The following is an 18,438-nucleotide window of genomic DNA, read 5'->3' as shown; positions in this document are numbered from 1 at the left end:
TCCGCTGATTCCTTTGTTCACCTGATGGCCCATATAAAGAGCGCACACACACACACACACACACACACACGGCAGGGGGAAGGGAAAGAAAAATTCCTTGCTAAAATCAGAACTATGACACTTGCAAAAATTGATTTCTTTCAGTTGAAACATTTGATAATCGAACTATAATTTATATAATTCAAAATCTTGGAGACCAGTATGTTTAAGAATAAAAAATTATCAAGAATTTGAGTATGTGGGTTATATTTTCTTTTCTTCACTACATTTGGGAAAGCCTTTTAGATTCAATTTGTTTTCTTCTCTGAATCATCTTAATCTATATATCCCTAATATGTGATTGTATTTAATTTACAATTTTTTTATTTCTCTCTGTAGTAAAATATGATATACATTTAAATTCTCCTCTGAGATTAAAGAAACATACTGACGAATCTTATCCATTATGTTACTGAATCAGACATGCCTATAGATTAATCCAGTTTGGGGTGCTTTATTGATTCAATTAAATTAGATGCAGAATAGGAAAAGGCAAATCGGAATTATTGTGTCTTTATCTGGCTGTACCACTCAGCCATCCTTCTTAAAGAAACATAGAATGGTGAGTGGAAAAAGAGAAAAAGAGGTATTTTTCTTGATGGTAGACCCTCATCCATGGAGAAAGAAGGAGTTACATCACTTGTCACTAAACTTTTGTTTGGGTTGGTTAACCTGGCTTCTACAAGGTTAGAGCTAATCTGCAGGGATGCTCACAGCAGGTGTGAAATTGCTAAAACCTCCCTCCTTCCAGCCCACTCACTTTGTTATGTTCACTGAGAAGTCACTGAAACTAAAGAACCTTTTTGCCCTGGTCATTTTCCGGTTGGTCATGTTTGCAGGTAAAGAAGTGGTACCCGGAGTGGTCTCCTTTTTAACTGTCTCCTGCTTCACTTCACTGCCACACTCAAGGCCTTGTTTTTGGTGGTAACAGCTCTCTGCAAGTATATTTGCCACTCTTTCTGCCTTATTGCTACAGGCCTATCTGTTAAATCTTAAATACTAATTAATCATTAAAAAGGGTATTAACATACTTGCTGGCCCTATATGTGTGTCTTATTCTTCACAGTTTTGTAGCAATTTCTATTAAAAAAACTCATTACAGAGATTATTGTGACATGCTTTGAAACAGAAGTATTCATTATGTATTATCTACGTATTGGAATTTGGGAAATTAATGCACCAGGAAATGAAATGACTCACCCAGGGTCTCTGAAGATGTATGTTCAAGTCATGATTAAAATCCAAGCTGTAGATTTGCATTGTGTTTGCTGCACAGTCTTTTTTACTCTTTCTCTTTCTTTTTTTTTTTTTTTTTTCCTTTTAAACCACATCCTACAGTTGTAAATTCAGCTGGAAAATTCCACTGTGCTACTTTTGTTGTCAAACTGTAATTGGCATTTAGCCAACTATTAGTTAAATATGGCTTGTTTGTGAGCATTCCCTTTGCTTTGGGGTTCAAAGGATAGCCAGAAAGTGGGATAATTGGGAAAGAAGAGACATACTGCAGGAAAGGGTGGGCAGAAAAACAGAGAGGCAGAGAGCAAGGAACTGCTCAAGTGATGGAGTGACTGTGAAATGTGCTACTGATGCTATTGTGAGTCTTGTATCCACAGATGATCAGAGACACAAGGGTTTTCCAGCCTTTCAGTGCAGGGAGGGTAGGGAGAAAAGAGGTGAGGGAGGAATGAGGAACAGCTAGAAGTGAGTGGGCTGCACAATAGGTTTTCCCTTACAATACCTGCTATGACAAATTCACTGCCCAGGTGGGCAAAGTGGAAGTATATTTATCTTTTGGTGTGTGTTTATGTTTTTATAGGTTGCATCTTCTGTAAAAATATGATGTTTCATGTGCCAGTCCCCAAATTATACCAGTGAACTTTCTAAGTGCCTACAGTTTTCAGATTTATGGCTTGTGGGTGTGTTGATAAGTCTCTATAGGGGACTTTTACTGGCATCTAGAGGAGACTTAAATTGCAGCCTTTAGAGGGACACCCAGTAGTGCTCTGGTTACAGGGATTTTTTTTAGCAGGCATGATGAGGGACACTGTTCTTGCTACTGTCTGGCCAAGAATTCCTGATGTTTGTAGTAACTGCGTCTGTTGTAGAGCAAATAAATGTCCTTAGACATTAACATATTGTCAATACTTAGTCATCATGTGGGGTTAGAAATTTATTTCTTAACTTCTGTTTTACTTTACATGCCAGATGGAGAGAAATGGAATGGAGCATGAAATTCAGAGCAATAAAGTTGCAATTTATATACATAGACAGATAAGTGAAAAATAATTTTCATTTAAGGGAATATGTCTTTGTTTTGGAGACTTCCTGAATACTTTATCTTAGCTTCAGTTAAACAAGACAAATGTGTCCAAAAATTTAATTTGTCATAATAATGGTAAAAAAATTAACATATGTTTATATTTTTCATTCTACTTCAGATTTTGTGGAATACCACTTGTCTTTAAACTACTATATGCATATGTATTATTGCATAAAGAATAATATTTCAAGTTACAGAGGTAATTTTTTTTTTTTTACCTTTTCTAGCAACTGCAGTTTGAGAACTGCTAGCTGAGGAGGTTAAAGTTTTAAATACGGGATCCATATAGTTCCAGTGTAACAGGTTTAAAGGCTGCAATGCCACATAGCATCTAGGAGCCTGACACATTTGACTCTTAAATCCTTTCTTTTTCAATACAAAATGGGTAGTATAGTATCTGAAGCTTCCCATTTCCTGCTTTTCTTATCAGTAATACTTCTGTGTTTCCTGAGACAAGCTAAATATAAGTTAATGTTTTGATCTGTTTGAAAAGATAGCTTTGTCATGCAAACAGAACCTGGCTCAGTCTCCAGCTCATTTCTCTTCTATTTAGATATGTATACTGAGCATCAGATGGACTACTGAATATCTAGGTGTACCTTGTGAATCCAGATTTTGGATTGTCTGGGACAATTTCCATTGCTCAATTAAAATGTAAGTAAGTAATACTCTTAGAAATCATGAGACACCTTAAAAGAAACCAGTCGTGTATTAAGAATTTATTAATCCTCAAAGCTTGCACTGCTGTGAAGTTCCAGTATTTGAGGAAATTCTCAGAACATTGAAGTAATAATAAAAATAATGCACAAATGAAGAGACAAAGTCAATAGAAATTTTAATGAAGAGTCAGTTTTGTTAAATATAATTTGGAAAACTAAGCTCAGTCTTTGAAGAAAAGATTTTGCATATAGTATTTTTCTATTTTTCTAAGGATCTTTTTGATCAGTAACGTATCTGGTGAATCTGTGAGGGTGGTGAGGCACAAGTTTACCCAAAAAGTTGTGGATGCCCCATCTGTGTAAGTGACCAAGGCAGGGTTGGATGGGGGCCCTGAGCAATCTGGTCTAGTGAAAAGTGTCCCTGCCCATGGAAGGGGGATTGGAATTAGATGATCTTTATGATCCCTTCCAGCCCAGACAATTCTATAATTCTGTGAGTCTATGATTCTATTAATTCAAAGTATACAGCTTCCTCATAAAAGAAAAACAATCATGTTTAGGGCAATACATTATCAACAACAACTGCACTTACCTACAGCGGTGAATGTGATTTCCCACACAGGAAAAAATAGGAAGTCACTTGTTAAAGCAAAAAAATCACAAGGAACGAAAAAATGAGAAAAAAGTCAAGGTTTATTGCCTTTTCACACTGAAACTCAGATCTTTTTTCCAGGGAATTTCCCTCCATAAGAAAAAGATTAATAAAATACTTAAATTTTTGTAAAATTTTTGTAGATAATAGGAACACAAGAATCATGTCAACTTAAGAGACTTTGAAAAGTAACCTTTATAATTTTATTTTTTCTAAATTTTAAAAAGAAGAGACATTGTTAATATACTTATATATTACATTTTATTGATTTCTAAAAGTAAGTGCACTCAGGTAGCACATCTTTTTGAGTTAAGAAATGGTATAGAGCACAAATTTTTTATTTCTTCATCATTTGGTGGATTCTCTTTGTTGACAAGGCAGAGTAGAAGTAAGTGTAACTGCAACAATGGGGAATTACAGATCTTTCTGGGAAGTGGCAAAATGGAGTCATTGGAAATAATGAAAATCAGAGAATCAATCAAATTGGAAAAAAACTCGTTTGTATTATCCTAAGACATACTGAGTGCTATAGAGACACATATATACAGATTTTTATTTCCAGACAGATTGTTGCATTGTGGAAGGTATTTTAAGCAGATCTAATGCTGAGTCCTGCTCAAGCTTGTGCAGGCTATTACTCACCTGAAGTACTAATTTCTGCTGTCAGCTTCTGTTCAAATTACATTTGTTTATTCATTTGAGAATTTTAATGAATTGATTCAAGCTTAGTTTTGACTTCAGATCAGTTACACTGTTCCAATTTTAAGCAGCTCCATAAAGCTATAGTCTCCTAAGGTGCAAACATGCTTGCAGTTGTCCCAAGAAAAATCCACAAAAATGCAAGAGTGAGACTTGTTTTGACAAATTTCAACATGAGTCATGAATACTCAGGATTCTTACACCTTTGAACAAGATTTTTCAAGCTGCATAATTTTGATCCCAAAATAATACCTCATGACATGTTATCACAAATATGTTTTCAGACCTTAAGACATTACTTTTTATAGCTACTCACAAAATTATGACCTGTAATATATAGGAAGTCTCTTTAGATTTTGTGCTTCCTGAATAGTAGATAAATGGTGAACTTCAATGTCTGAAAAATTCTTTTCATTTTGGATAAATCAAATGAAAGAATTCTGGTGATGAAACCTAAAGGTCCTGCTTCATCATAATATTTATGTGTATTGCTGTAGATTTATTTGTAATGAAAACTTCATTCTAAGATGGATTTTGGTAGGAACTTAGACAATCTCTGATGCATCTGCACTGAGGCCTCAAACCTGGTGCTTCTTAGAATGTAAGAGTAAAAAGCACATAGTGTTTTACATGTTTCAAAAGTATAAACATCCTGTGAGAGAGGCACTTGGTGTGCAGAGATTGAATAAAACCATGTCACAATGTAGTCATTGATTCCAGTGTTCCTTGAGATGGATCACACAGTTCTTTTTATTGTTGGCCTGAAGCTTTGTGGAAGCAAGGTTACTTTCTTAAGCCTAGCTAACATCTTTCCTTTTTTTGTCATATCATGACAGATATGATTGCAATTCACAAGTGTGTTACTGTGGGGCTCAAACACATTTTAGCTGTTCAATGATATTTACAGCTCAGAAGTAATAATAATTTGTAAGGTTTTGGGTTTTTTTTTAGCAAACTTTTTCTTCAGTGTATTGCTTGTAGTGCTGCCAAAATTGCCTCTGCATTTCTCTATAAATTAAATTTCTAATTATGTTAATCTGAAACTGAACTTCTTCATGTGCTTTAGCTTATGTGGAAGCATAGTTTGTGGATTTACCTGTAAAGCTTACTGAGAAGGTGAAACTGCAGTGTATATACCCTCCAAAAAAGGTGTGATAATCCAGACATCCTGGATGAAAATTAATGTAACTCATAAAGAAAATGCAGCTGTCTTACATCCAACCTATGGCATTCATAGAAAAGACAAATACAATGGGAGACTTTATTTTGAAAATGCTTCCAGGGTGACAAGTCCTCATCCTTCATCAAGAGCACTTTGAAGATGATGATCTCTAAATTTGCTTCATTGTAACTAACGCAGATGGAATTTTGAAAAAGGGAATAGGAATTATTCAGCCAGGTAATCAAATCTCTCATTGTTTTTTAAATTTCAGATAGATTCAAGACAGAAATCCATGCCAATTCAGGGAGTGTCTGGTATTGCAATTTTTCTTTTCACTTACATAGGATGCTGAAATGGAGTAATATGGCGAAAAGCACTAGCACAACAGAAAAAATATTGTACTTTGACAAAAGATCATTTTAAGAGAAGTGGGAATCAAGAAGCAGAGGCGGAGAAGGCAGACAGAACTCACAACAGCCATGGATTACATGGCAGACTGCAGGTCATTGCAGTGGTGATATTTCCAGTGGGACGAGGCTCTCATAGCATTCCAACAAGCTGTAGGAACTCTTCAGAGGGTGAAATTGCAACTACCCGTGAAATTACACGGATGAACCTTGTAACTCCCGATGGAGGGTACCATATTTTGATCATGTTATATAGTGAGAGCATTCTTTGTCTGAAACTAGGATTGTTTTTTACCTAAAGTTCTCCTGTGCTTTCTTTTTCAGAAGGAAAAAACCATTTAGGAATGGTGTGGCAACAAAAGGGACTGAAGTAGGGAAGCTTAAATGTAGAAAAAGAGGCTCTTTCTTTAAAAGGAGACTTTTTAAAAGATGGAAAAAGGAAGAATGAGAGAAAAAGATCCACCTATGCTCACGTACTTTCTGTGTAGCTGTCTACTTTTCAAAGGCTCTGTAATTACCTGACCACTCCTCCAATTTGGTTTCCCTTTCAGTTCTGTGATTAAGAGGAGATAGAACTCTTTTCTAGAAATTTTCTGTGCATGCTTATTTAGCATTGCTCAACTGACAACTGTGACACAAATTACTGAGTATCCCTGGTGAGAGGGAATCTTCAGAAGATCATCATGTACATTAACGGGAAGCTGAACATGAGCCAGCAGTGTGCCCAGGTGGCCAAGAAGGCCAATGGCATCCTGGCCTGGATCAGGAACAGTGTGGTCAGCAGGAGCAGGGAAGTGATCCTTCCCCTGTACTCAGCACTGGGGAGGCCACACCTGGAGTGCTGTGTCCAGTTCTGGGCCCCTCAGTTCAGGAAAGACATTGAGGTGCTGCAGCAGGTCCAGAGAAGAGCAACAAGGCTGGTGAAGGGACTTGAACACAAGTCCTGTGAGGAGAGGCTGAGGGAGCTGGGTTTGTTTAGTCTGGAGGAGGCTCAGGGGTGACCTCATCACTCTCTGCAACTCCCTGAAAGGAGGTTGTAACCAGGTGGGCATCTGTCTCTTCTCCCAGGCAACCAGCAGTAAGACAAAGGGCATGGTCTCAAGCTCTACCAGGGGAGGTTTAGGTTGGATATTAGGAAGAAATTCTTTACAGAGAGGGTAATCAGGCATTGGAATGGGCTGCCCAGGGTGGTGGTGGATCCTCTGTTCCTGGAGGTATTTAAGAAGAGACTTGGTGTGGTACTCAGTGCCATGGTCTAGTAACTGTGGTGGTAGTGGATCAAGGGTTGGACTTGATGATCTCAGAGGTCCTTTCCAACCCATCTGATTCTATGATTCTATATGACAGAATAGCCTTCAAAGGAGAAGTAGTTTCTCTTATTGTTTTATTGATTTCTTTTTCTGAATGTGGAAAGATTCTGTTCCTTTTTGCTATTCTCCAGTGTGAAAATAGATGCCATTCAACATTTTCTTGTATTTCACAGCCAGGATCTAATGGATTGCTAAACTCTTATTCAGAGTGGGTTCATTTTCTGTATAATCCTAAAAGTTAGATGGACTAGAGATCTGTAAACTCATTTAGTCCTTTTTGTGGACAAGGCATTTCTGATCTCAGCTATTTGTTCCTGGCTGTTTCTGCTAGAGTTAATCTGAAATGATGCAAGAAACAAAGCTGTCACCTTCCTGTGGGATGTTAATCTTCAGTCCAATACCTCTATTAGGCAATTGCCTTACAGATTTCAGCACACTGTAAACCACACAAAAGTGGATCGGGTATCAGAGGTATGATTTTTTAAATGATACTCTGGGGATCAGTATTCTCAGTATATGGGATTTCTGTCTTGGTTTGAGCACACTAAAAATGAAACCTTAATCAACAGCAAACCCTGCATACTTCAAGTATGTCCATTTAAATCTACTGCAGAGGGAGATAATAATTTTGAATTAATTTGAAATTAATCCTTTTCCTTTTAAATAACTGAGATTTCTTAGAACAACCCTATTCAGCTCCTAATAGATGTGTAGAAGCATGATCTTTATAACCACTGATCTGAAGAGAATGAAGTGTATCAGCGGTGAAGATAAAATGTTGCAGCTTCAATCTACACTGAAAATTAAATATGTTATTAAAACCAGAGTCTAGAGAAGATATTTATTTATTAAATAATTATTGTGAAACTGTTGTCAGTTGGGGTTTATCACACTTTACTAGCACCTTTGTCAGTACCAAATATTTTAAAGTCCTGGATGACATCTTGCTGTGATTAAACCATAAACTTTAAATTTGCTTTCATGCAACCAATACTTTAACTTGCTGCTGAAACTAGTTATATAATTTTTTCTTCTTTGTTTTCTAACCTGTAAAATTAGGACATTTATGTTTGTCTTTAAAGTGTTTTTTTCCCGTGAAAGTGTTGGGCAAGCTAAGTGTTGGTCTTATAATTTCACTGCATATGGATCTTATTCTATAAGATTAATGTACAGAAATAGTTGAGGTCCTGGTATATGAAGTGCTTTTTAAGGAATCTTATTTTTGATGGAATTAAGAAGTCTGGCCAACATACTGGAATGATCATTTTATAAGTAATTAAACTTTTTTCCTATTGCAGTTGTTAGGATTTATAAGTTATTGATTCCCAATAGACATTACTTTTCTAAAAGCATTAATTTACCTACAGTCCCCCAGACAAATGAACAACTTACTGCAAAATCCATTTCTTCTGTTTATAACAGTTAATCAAGAAATTAATTTAATAGACTTTGTGTGTGTGTGTGTGTGTGAGTGTGTGTGTGTGTGTATGAATTGCATGGTGTCTAGTGCCTTGTAGTTCATGCTTTTAGTTTCAAATATTGGTTGGCTAGGCTAAAGCTGTGAAGGGTCTGCCTTTAAAGGGTGCAACTTCATGGACACATAATATTCAACATGAATCTTGAACTTGCTTGGTAAATTGACACAATGAACTAAAGTAGATATTAGGTTTTTGTGTCAATCAAAACTGAAGCCTGGTTTATAATTTAAATTGTACTACCAAGGCATTGAAAGTTGCTAGCATTTATCTACTCTGACCTGTTGCTGCTGGACCCAGAGACATTCCTGCACCAACTTGAGTAGGTAAGTATGTCATTGAGGAATCTGCAGCTCACACTTCAGTGAAAGTTGACAACAGAATATAGATAGAGATATAGAATATATTATTTTTTTCAAAATTTCCATTTAAAAGAAATAGTAAAAATAAATGGAAGTGATGCCATATGGCATTATGCTTGTGATGGAGATTCTTAACTAGACTAAATGGGAAATGTTTTTCACATGTCAATCATATCTGCTAACATTTGATAAACTTGGATAAAGTATCTTGGATTAACTTCTGCTTTCTTGCAAAACAGTGAATATTTCTGCACTCAGACTGTTCAAAATTTCTCTAATGCTTTATTCCTGGTAATCAACAGAGGTCGTGAGACTGATTCTGCTTTCCCTTGTGCTTTGTATAATTTTAAATGTATGAATGCAAAGTGAGTTAATTTGATATGATCCTAATTTGCATACTTTTAAGCCTTAAGTGCTGATGCTTAATGAATAAAGATTTCAAGTAGTGTCTAATGGTGACAATAGTGTAACTAGGTCCAGCAACTCAAGTGGTAACAAGACCCTGATATTGCAAGATCAAGAAGTCAAAAAAGTTTGGAGATCATGGCCTGCTTTTTAAAGCAAAAACAGAGAAAGAGAAGAAAGAAATCAGTTATTTGAAAAACATTAAGCATGTTTTTTTATTAGTATTTTGACAGCATCTCTATTTATTTCCCTTTAGAGTAAAGGTGTTTTTATTTAAAAAAGCCCATGATGCACTCTTTCATATGTGATTAAAGACGCTATTGAGGAAATAAGAGATCACAGCAGATTTATGGTGTCTGAGGTGCTGAAATAATACTGGAGAAATTCTGTTTAGGACTCTCTTTCTGGCTCAATCTCTGGTTGCAGAACAACAATTCACTCTGCCATAGTCTGGGTCGGGCGAACACAATTCTTTTTGAATTGGGGACAAAAGTAAGAAATAAAAAGAATAATTTTAAACAATGGCTGAACTGGCATAACTGTCTGAGGGAGGTTATAGCTCTCATTACAGAAGCCTTTGCTTGGTGTTCTGACCTCATAGTATCCTTGGTAGATGGAAGACCCTAGAAGCAGTGATAAGTGACCACTTATATAAGATTTTTCATGCAATTATTCTAATGACTGATTTATATATATATATAAAATATATACTTTTTTTTTTTTTTTTTTTTTTTTTTACTAGATTTGGCCTGAGCTTAGTCCTGGAACTTTAGCAGAATATATAAGAAAAATGTTAGGACAGATATTGTTCTTTCTGCCTTACATTTCAGCTAAAGATTTCCTACGGCATCTAAGAAATAGGAGAAAGAGAACTCTTGCAGACTTCACAATGTTATCCATGCTTTCTTTACAGGCAGTTAGTGAAACAGATTGACAGAAAAGAAATAATATTCAGGATATTATATTGGAAACCTCACATATTCTGTAGCTAAAGGATGTTCTTACAAGTGGATGCAGTGCTGAAATTCTGCACCATAATTGCAAAGAAGTTGAGAGCTCGCACTTCCACAGTTACATTAAAGAACAGTCTAGTTATCCCACAGGAAGATACTTGCCAGCTGGGTGAATCTGATTTCTTTTTTCCCTGTAGTGTGAGCATATATTCAACAGTTTTCAGAACTAAATTCAATTTTTTTTTTTTTACTCTTAATGTTCCCACATTTTATGACTCACAAATCCTACTGCACTAATCAGATAAAACTCCTACTTTCAGAGAAGACTTCTTGTGTATTTTTTCTAAGACATAAAGATTATGTAAGAATAGTGACTATATTCATTCCATCATTCTTAACAAACAGTTTAAGGGTGATCTGTAGTTTCTTATTTACAGTGCTTAGAGATGTATGTCTGAAAACTGATTTTGAACTTGGTATAAAGTGCGAGGAGCAGGAATTAAAGTCACTACTAAGAGAAGAAGTGTTAGAATTGGAAATGTCACTAGAATGCGAGATGTCACACAGGAACTGTTGATCATCAAAAAGATGTTAATTCATGCACTTGCTACCTGGAAGAGAAAGCATTTGAAGCTGCAGAGGTTGCAACTTTAATTTCAAGTGCAAAGCATAGAGAGAGCAGTGCACTGGGCAAGAGTGTACAGAGGTGCCTCTTTAACTTGTCATCCCAGGTGGTCACTCTAAACACATTAAACAACTGTGTCACTTCACCAATTGCCAGTCACATACCCAACAGCAGCAAAACACCAGCAGAAGTTCTTGCAACCTTTCTTTCTTGTGTTTTAAATTGTTAACTTTTGCCAAGAAGTGTATGCAGAGGAAGTTTACGTTTCCTGTGTCTAGCACATTGGAATGGAGACTTGAATGGCTTTCATTTAGCACGATGTGGGAAGAGGTACTGGAAAATTCTTTTGCTTTCCATAGTATGAGTATTGTCTTTTTCTAGTTTGTCCAGTTATTTGTTTACCTATGGCCATTTGAGACATGGATCCATTTGTTTACTTGATTCTTTTCCAGACCCATCTTCAGGCCTTTGGTTCTTCTCTCTTCAGTTAAAGCCATCAGTACAACAGTTACTCATCTTTGATGGGATTCTTTTTAAAAACATGAATAAAGTATCAATTTACAGAAAAAGAGTGTAAGGAATTATTCTGGCCTGGAAGTTAAAGTTTTGTCATGTCATCCTGTTGTGCTTATCTGCCTTAAAGTTCTTAGGCTGCTGTTTTTCAGACATACTTGACTCTATGGAGCATTAAAATGAGGATATATCAACAGGAAAGGTTAAGACAAGATAGCAGACAAATATTTGGTTCAAAATGTGATTCCCATTAATATCTGTTTATCTAGAACTTAAGACTTCTCAAATCTAAAGTGTATTTCTGTCTTGTTCCCAATCTTGCAAAATAAATTAGTGATAATCTACATGCAAAAATAACTTCCAGGTCCAGTGTTTTGTAGAAATTAATGGATATAATTTAGGCTCCCTTTGTAGGCACTATGTAAAACTTTCCACCTATTGCATTCTCATATCTGTGATGATACATGATGTACTATTTCTACTGGGTTATAGCTTTCTATTGTCATTGCCCATAATGATAATCTTACCCTCTTCTGTCTTGCCCTTATGAAAGTACGAAGTGAAGAATTTTCTTGTCAGCTGCAGTTCAGTGCAATAATTTCCCATTTCCAGACCACTGTATTAATGCCTCCTACACAATCATAAACTATCCTCTGACTCATTCTGCATCGAGAAGTGCTGATAAGTGCATCTGGCTTCATGTGCCTCACTCAGCCTCACAAACCACTTGGCCTTGTAATAGTTAGCTCTCTAGGTCGCGTTGCTTCAAAATGTAGTAGTCCCTGAATCACGAGTTTTAAAATTTTAATTGAAATGTATATTTAGGATACTGATTATTTTAAATTTAACAGAAGCAGAAATTATTGAATGTAAGCAAAAACTGTCTTAGAAGTAAAGTAAATCAGCTTGTGAAGAGCTTTGTGATGCAGAACTCAATCAGCCAAAGTTGGATCAGCGATCTTATAATACACAATGGACAAATTTACAATGCAAATTTACCTTAAAATATAGAATATAATAAACATCATTAGAGAGATCACAAATCAATATTGTTCTAACTATACACTATGCCTTTACTACACATCTATATAGGAAGTCAAAAGTCTTCAGCAGTGAAGAATTATGTGACATACAAACTGTTTAATTGAAAACTGGTCTTTATGGCCAAACAGTGTTGTATGTTTATTTACATAAAGAACAAATGAAGTCAAAATTACCTGGAATATTTTCATCCTGTGTTGTTTATTTGTCTTTCTGAACTGTTAATTCTAGCAAGACTTTCTATATATTTTGAAAACTGTGTTTATTTTCTCAGGAATTTTATTTCAGTTAGGTGTTAAAATAGTACTCATTTGATTTAGAAGTTTCCATGCCATACTCCAAATAGAATGGGAAAAATATTCTTTTGATCTTAGTTGTGACTTTTGTATTCATAATGTGAATTATTCAGAGTTTCAGAGTTGTGTAATTGGTTGGGGTTTTTTTGCTGGTTTAGTGGTTTTTCCTTTTTTTTTTTTTTTAGTTTGTGAGTGAATTTGTATTTTTGTCAATCAGTGACAATGGACCATTTGCTCAGGGGATTTGTTTTGCTAGCAACTCTGAATAAGAATGGAAGTTCATTAATAGAGTATTTAAATGCCAGATGTACCATGAAGTACTCCCATTTTTTAAATAGAATGATCAACCTCTTCTGTAATAGCAGAGATAGAGCTTTTCTATTCTTGGCTACTGTGATGATATCCATGCCACTCAGCACTTACTTCTATATTAATGCTCTTCTGCCTGCCAAAAGCAGCACGTTGCACAGCTTTTTTTCAAGTCCCTATTCACCTGAAATAACTTGCTTTCTATTTATCTCTGTCTCAATTTAGAATGTGATTCATAGGTCTACAGTGAAAAATTATCAGGCTTTTAAAAGACATGGAAGCAAGAACTAATCCTGAGGGATCTTCTTTGTTTGGCTCTTAGATGCTGAGCTCCCCAGAGCAAGAACTATCTCTGTATCTTACACCGTGTCAACCACATTGTCAGCACCTAATTAGAAAGCAAGAGGATGGAGGCAAGTGAAGCTGCCTTTTTCACACTTATGCTGTGATTATTGACCTGTTAAATGATGCTTTTCTTACTTTTTATCTTTTATGATGAACTAAGGATTGGATGCCCCTTCAATATAAAAGGTTGAAGGGAGAGAAACCAAACAGCCCTTCTGGGAGTGGAACAGATATCTCCTCTTCCTTTCTGAAGGAAAAGTTTAGATCAAAAGAAAGTATAGAATTGTGGAAAACTCAGGCTAGAAAAGAGGTTCCAAATTAATCTCATCCATATCTGCCTTCTGAAGCAGGATAAACATATCTTTAACATATCTGGCAGATTCTCATGTTGGAAATGCATGCATAAAACTCTTGTGCAGTCACACTAACACATGACCAGCCTTACAAGGAGATGTTTTTCCCGTTATATCTAACCTAAATATCTCTTGTTGAATACTGACTTTATTCACTGTAATTCTCTTAAAAAAGTATTTAAAAAAAAAAAAAAAAGAGAGAGAGAGAGAAAGAGTTATGCTACCAGCCTTCAGACTTTAGTTTTTTGCCCAGAGAAATTGTGAATGCCCCATCCCTGGAAGTGTTCAAGGCCAGGCTGGATGGAGCTCTGAGCAGCCTGGTTCAGTGGAAGATGTCCCAGCCTAAGGCATGGGGATTGGAACCAGATGATTTCTGAGGTTCCTTTCAACCCAAGCCATTTGTGATTCTGTGATATTTCTGCACTAAACAAGCACAGTTCTTTTAACTTCTCTTCTCAGTTCATGATTCTAAATTTCATCAATTTTGTCTTCATCTGGATGTTCTCCTGTTTGTGTGTAACCTTATTTTAATAAGGTACATAGAATGAAAAGCCATGTTCCATCTAAGGTCTTACCATTGTTAAATGGAACCGAATAATGCCTCCTTTGTCTTGTATATGACTCTCTGTTGACATACCTCAGAAAATTTGTCTTTTGTAAACAGACAATGTGATAACATTTTCAATTCTATTTGGCGAGCAGTCAGAGCATCCAGATCCTTTTATTCAGCTCTGGGGATTTTTTTGACATTTTTTTTTCCTCTTTTCTTCTTTTTAATTCTTACCATTTTGAATGTTAAGTTAGTTACTAAGAATAATGATGCTATTATGTACCCTTGGCTACTTTGTTTGCATCAGAATATGCTATGTTAAGGAAAAAATTGTAACATTCAGTACCCATGAGGACTGCTGTGCTTTTACCAAAGTAAGATAAAATTAGAAGGGATGTTTTATATGTTTCTTACGAGCATTGCTTTGATGAACATGCATTGCATGTCAGCTGGATGCTATAACTGTTATCTTACTTTTAACTCTTTTGTGATAATTTGGGGATGGATCTCACTTGTCTTTTTTTCTGCTGACCCAACCTACTGTCTGGGGAGATTTGTTGCTTGCCAAAGTGGACTCAGATGCTGCAGTGAGACTGCTGAGGCTTGTCCTGATGCCTTTCCCCACGTACACCAAAGATGAGTCCAGGAAAGGCCTGGAGCACATCAGGCATGACTACATGGTGCTGTAGCTGGTGATCAAGGACATGGGCAGCTTAGGTGATGTCTTCTTGATTCTGCTGAAAAGGAAATGTCCTGGGAAGAGAAGGGTGATTCTGTGCATCAAGACTCAGTTGTACTGCTGTTGGCAACAACAACTTATCACATTTTATCGCCATGGACTCTTTTTGATGCTCAGGAACTGCTAGGAAGAGACAGGATTCATCTGAGCACCTAGGGGAAAAGCATCCTTACCAATAGGCTGGTGAGGAGACCTGCAACAGGAAAGTGAGCTGACTACCCGTATATGAGAGAGGAAGTGGACTGGGCTGACAAGCATATGGTATGCATTTATATGGACAGAAAGCACCTTGAAAATAAGAAAATGGCACAAGGGTGACTATTCCAGTATGTCCACACAAATTAGGAAATGCTGAGGCGACAAATTGCTAGAAATCTCTCATATTTTTTCTGGGAAATTAGCATGACTGGAAGACCATATGAAGTGTCTGTATACCAGTGAAGCATAGGCAACAAACAAGGAATTAGAACTCCATGTGCAGTTGGGATCATAGAGATGTTGAGATGGCCCACTTGGCTGGAGAGCTACAATGGCTGGATACAGGCTCCTTAGGAAAGACAGACTGGGATGGTAGTGAATGGGAGTTGCCCTTTGTGTGAGAGAGCAATGGGAATGTGAGAAGATCTACCTAATGATGCATACGAGACAGCTGAGACCTCATGGATCAGGAAAAACAGTCCTTTTAACATAGGTGATGTTGTGGTGGGTCTCTGCCTCTGACTTCCTGATCAGAGTGATCAGGCCTGTTATAGTGGAGGCTTCATTAGACAACTTGGAAGAAGCTTCACATTCTGTGATTCCCATGGGAGAGTTCAAGCACTTGGTCTCTGTAAAGGAGCAGCACAGCAGGGCACCATCAATCTGACATGTATCTGCAGTGCAGTGGTGATAACTTCCTCACTCATGTGATGAAGAGAAGAGGCACTCTGCTCAGCCTCAGACTTACAGAGAAGGAATAACTTGTTGGGGTTGGGAAGATCAAGGGCAACCTTGGCTGCTTAGTAGAGTTCATGATCCCAAGAGAAGAACATAAAAACTGAAAAGCGGGATCACAACCCTGGGTTTCGGAAGAGCAGACTTTGGCCTGTTCAGAAATCTTGGAATAATCCTATGAGTGATGGAGAAAAGACTTGCAAGGAAAACTCTCTCTAATGGTCCATTTAGACAAGCCAGAAATCAAGCAAAAATGGCAAAAGGCCTTCTTGGATGAATACGAAACTTCTGACTAGACTCAAACATAAAAAGAAATATAGATGTGATGGAAGCAGGAGTAGTTGACCTGGCAGGAACCTGGAAACACTTTCCAAGGAGAAATAGGTGCAGTTAGGAAAGCCAAAATTGACCTGGCATTGAATCTAATGATTTAAAAAAATTTTTTTAGGGGGCAAGTATTCCACTACCTAAGCCAAAAATACTTCATCTTCTCAGGTGCTATTCCATAACTCTATTCAATGCAGTTATCACTTGGAAGTTCAGTTTAACTCAAGTATGGCCAGTAGTTAAATCCATATCCAAGAGTTTTGTGACTTTATTTTTTGTTTCTTAAAGTGTAAATATGATGGATGAAATTTTGAGATAATGCAGCTTGGAAATCATCCCTGGATGTAATTGCAGGGGAAAATGGAAAGTGCACATTGACAGCTTTAAAATATTTTTAAAATATTCAGAATTAAGGAGATAGATAGCATTAATTTGTCTAGGACAGATAAATAATGTTGTGGGGTTTTTTTTATTTTATTTTTTAAATACAAGTTAACTTATGGAATGAACAGAGGAAGATGACAAGCAGAACATAAGAAGAATTACAGATTCAGATAGTTAAACGTCGAAATACTCTAAAGGAAATCACTAACAGGTAATTACTATTTTAAGTTCTGAAATTTTCCTATCTGCAAAACCACTTTCTCCTGCTTATATTTTTAATGTTGAACCTCTCTTTCAGCTGGCCTGTTAGACAGGAATATAATTTATAACTTAATAAGGACAAAAAGAAATGGGAAAGAAACATTTGGTAAAAAATACTGATTATATGTTGATTTCTTCCATTTTCTTACCTGGTACCAATCTACATAACAGACTTATTATGAAATAAATTACATATTTTCTTCTTCTCCAACATATATTCAGCCCACAAAACAATCTATTTGAAAGTAACAGCTCGTATCTGAGACACAGGGTAGCAAATTTCCCACAGTGTATCCTCATGCTACATTCCTGGATGTTACATCTCTTCTGGGGCTGAGCAAGTTGGATGTGTACCCTGTCCATTGCCTTGTCACCATTCACTTTCCCTCTAGAGAAATATTGGTTCAAGCACTTGTCCTTAGAATCCAGCTTGATATTTCACACTCTTTTCCTTCCTCTCTTCCCTGCCTTTTTTTTTTTTTCTCTGTGGCTTAAACCATGATATTTTCTACTCTGGCTGAAGTCTGACCCTCAAGAGCCTTGTGGAAGGTGTGAGCAATCACAAATGCACACTGTGACATGCACTTTCTCAGTACACCATTTCTCTTCCTTTATCCACTGTGACAGCATGGGTCATTAACAATAAGTGCAGGCTGAGCACAGTATCCCGTGTCACTCCTGCCTGCTCACTGAACTCCTATTGTTCATAAAATCTCTTCATCCTGAACTGATGAAATTCCTGCGGAGGATGAAAATCTGAAATTCTGACCTCTCATATCTTCAAGACTCTCCTGCAGCTGAATCCTGCCATTGTTTATTATATGCTTTTATCAGATGACTTTTTTCCCAGCAACCAAATTCTCCTTGCTGGAAGTTCATGAATGCTTATACCTGAAGAGGGGATGATTTTCTCACTCTTATTAGCACTGTACTCTTTCTCTCTTCCTCTCTTAGACTTCTCCCTTTCCTTGCACTCTAGGCAAACAAAGTTCAGCTTAAACCAGTAAAATAGCAACAAAGAGTCATGGAATATATGCAAACAAACTGGAATTGGCAGGTGAATTAAAATAATATGCTAACCGGTTATAATATCGTGCAGAATTAATAATGTGTACGGAAAGATTCACCAAGTTTTTAACAATATAATTTAATATATATTTAAAGGGGTGTTTTGAGGGTATAGGAGTATAAATATTTTCATTTTAATTTTTATGATCCAAATAGTTGTTATTAGGAGAATGCACTCTTTTCAAACACAACACTACTACTCGTTTCTGGTCTGATCGTAGAACTGGTGTCAATAGCTCATTAGAATGGAG

General features: G+C 36.5%; 1 protein-coding gene across 1 annotated transcript in view; it reads left to right on the top strand.

Annotated features, from left to right (window-relative positions):
• The first annotated feature begins 5,100 nt into the window (after positions 1-5,100).
• Positions 5,101-18,438, top strand: part of CD226 (CD226 molecule) — a 29,305-nt gene continuing 15,967 nt past the window's right edge. The window contains 4 exon segments of the mRNA XM_050329513.1: positions 5,101-5,146; positions 5,436-5,509; positions 5,512-5,650; positions 5,653-5,716. Of these exon segments, the coding sequence (XP_050185470.1) occupies positions 5,101-5,146; positions 5,436-5,509; positions 5,512-5,650; positions 5,653-5,716 (323 nt within the window).

This window comes from Myiozetetes cayanensis, unplaced genomic scaffold, assembly GCF_022539395.1.
Source record: "Myiozetetes cayanensis isolate MyiCay16 unplaced genomic scaffold, myiCay2020 scf1, whole genome shotgun sequence".
In the NCBI taxonomy this organism is placed as follows: Eukaryota; Metazoa; Chordata; class Aves; order Passeriformes; family Tyrannidae; genus Myiozetetes; species Myiozetetes cayanensis.
The sequence above is the reverse complement of the archived record's forward strand: the minus strand, read 5'-3'. Positions and strand labels throughout refer to the sequence as shown.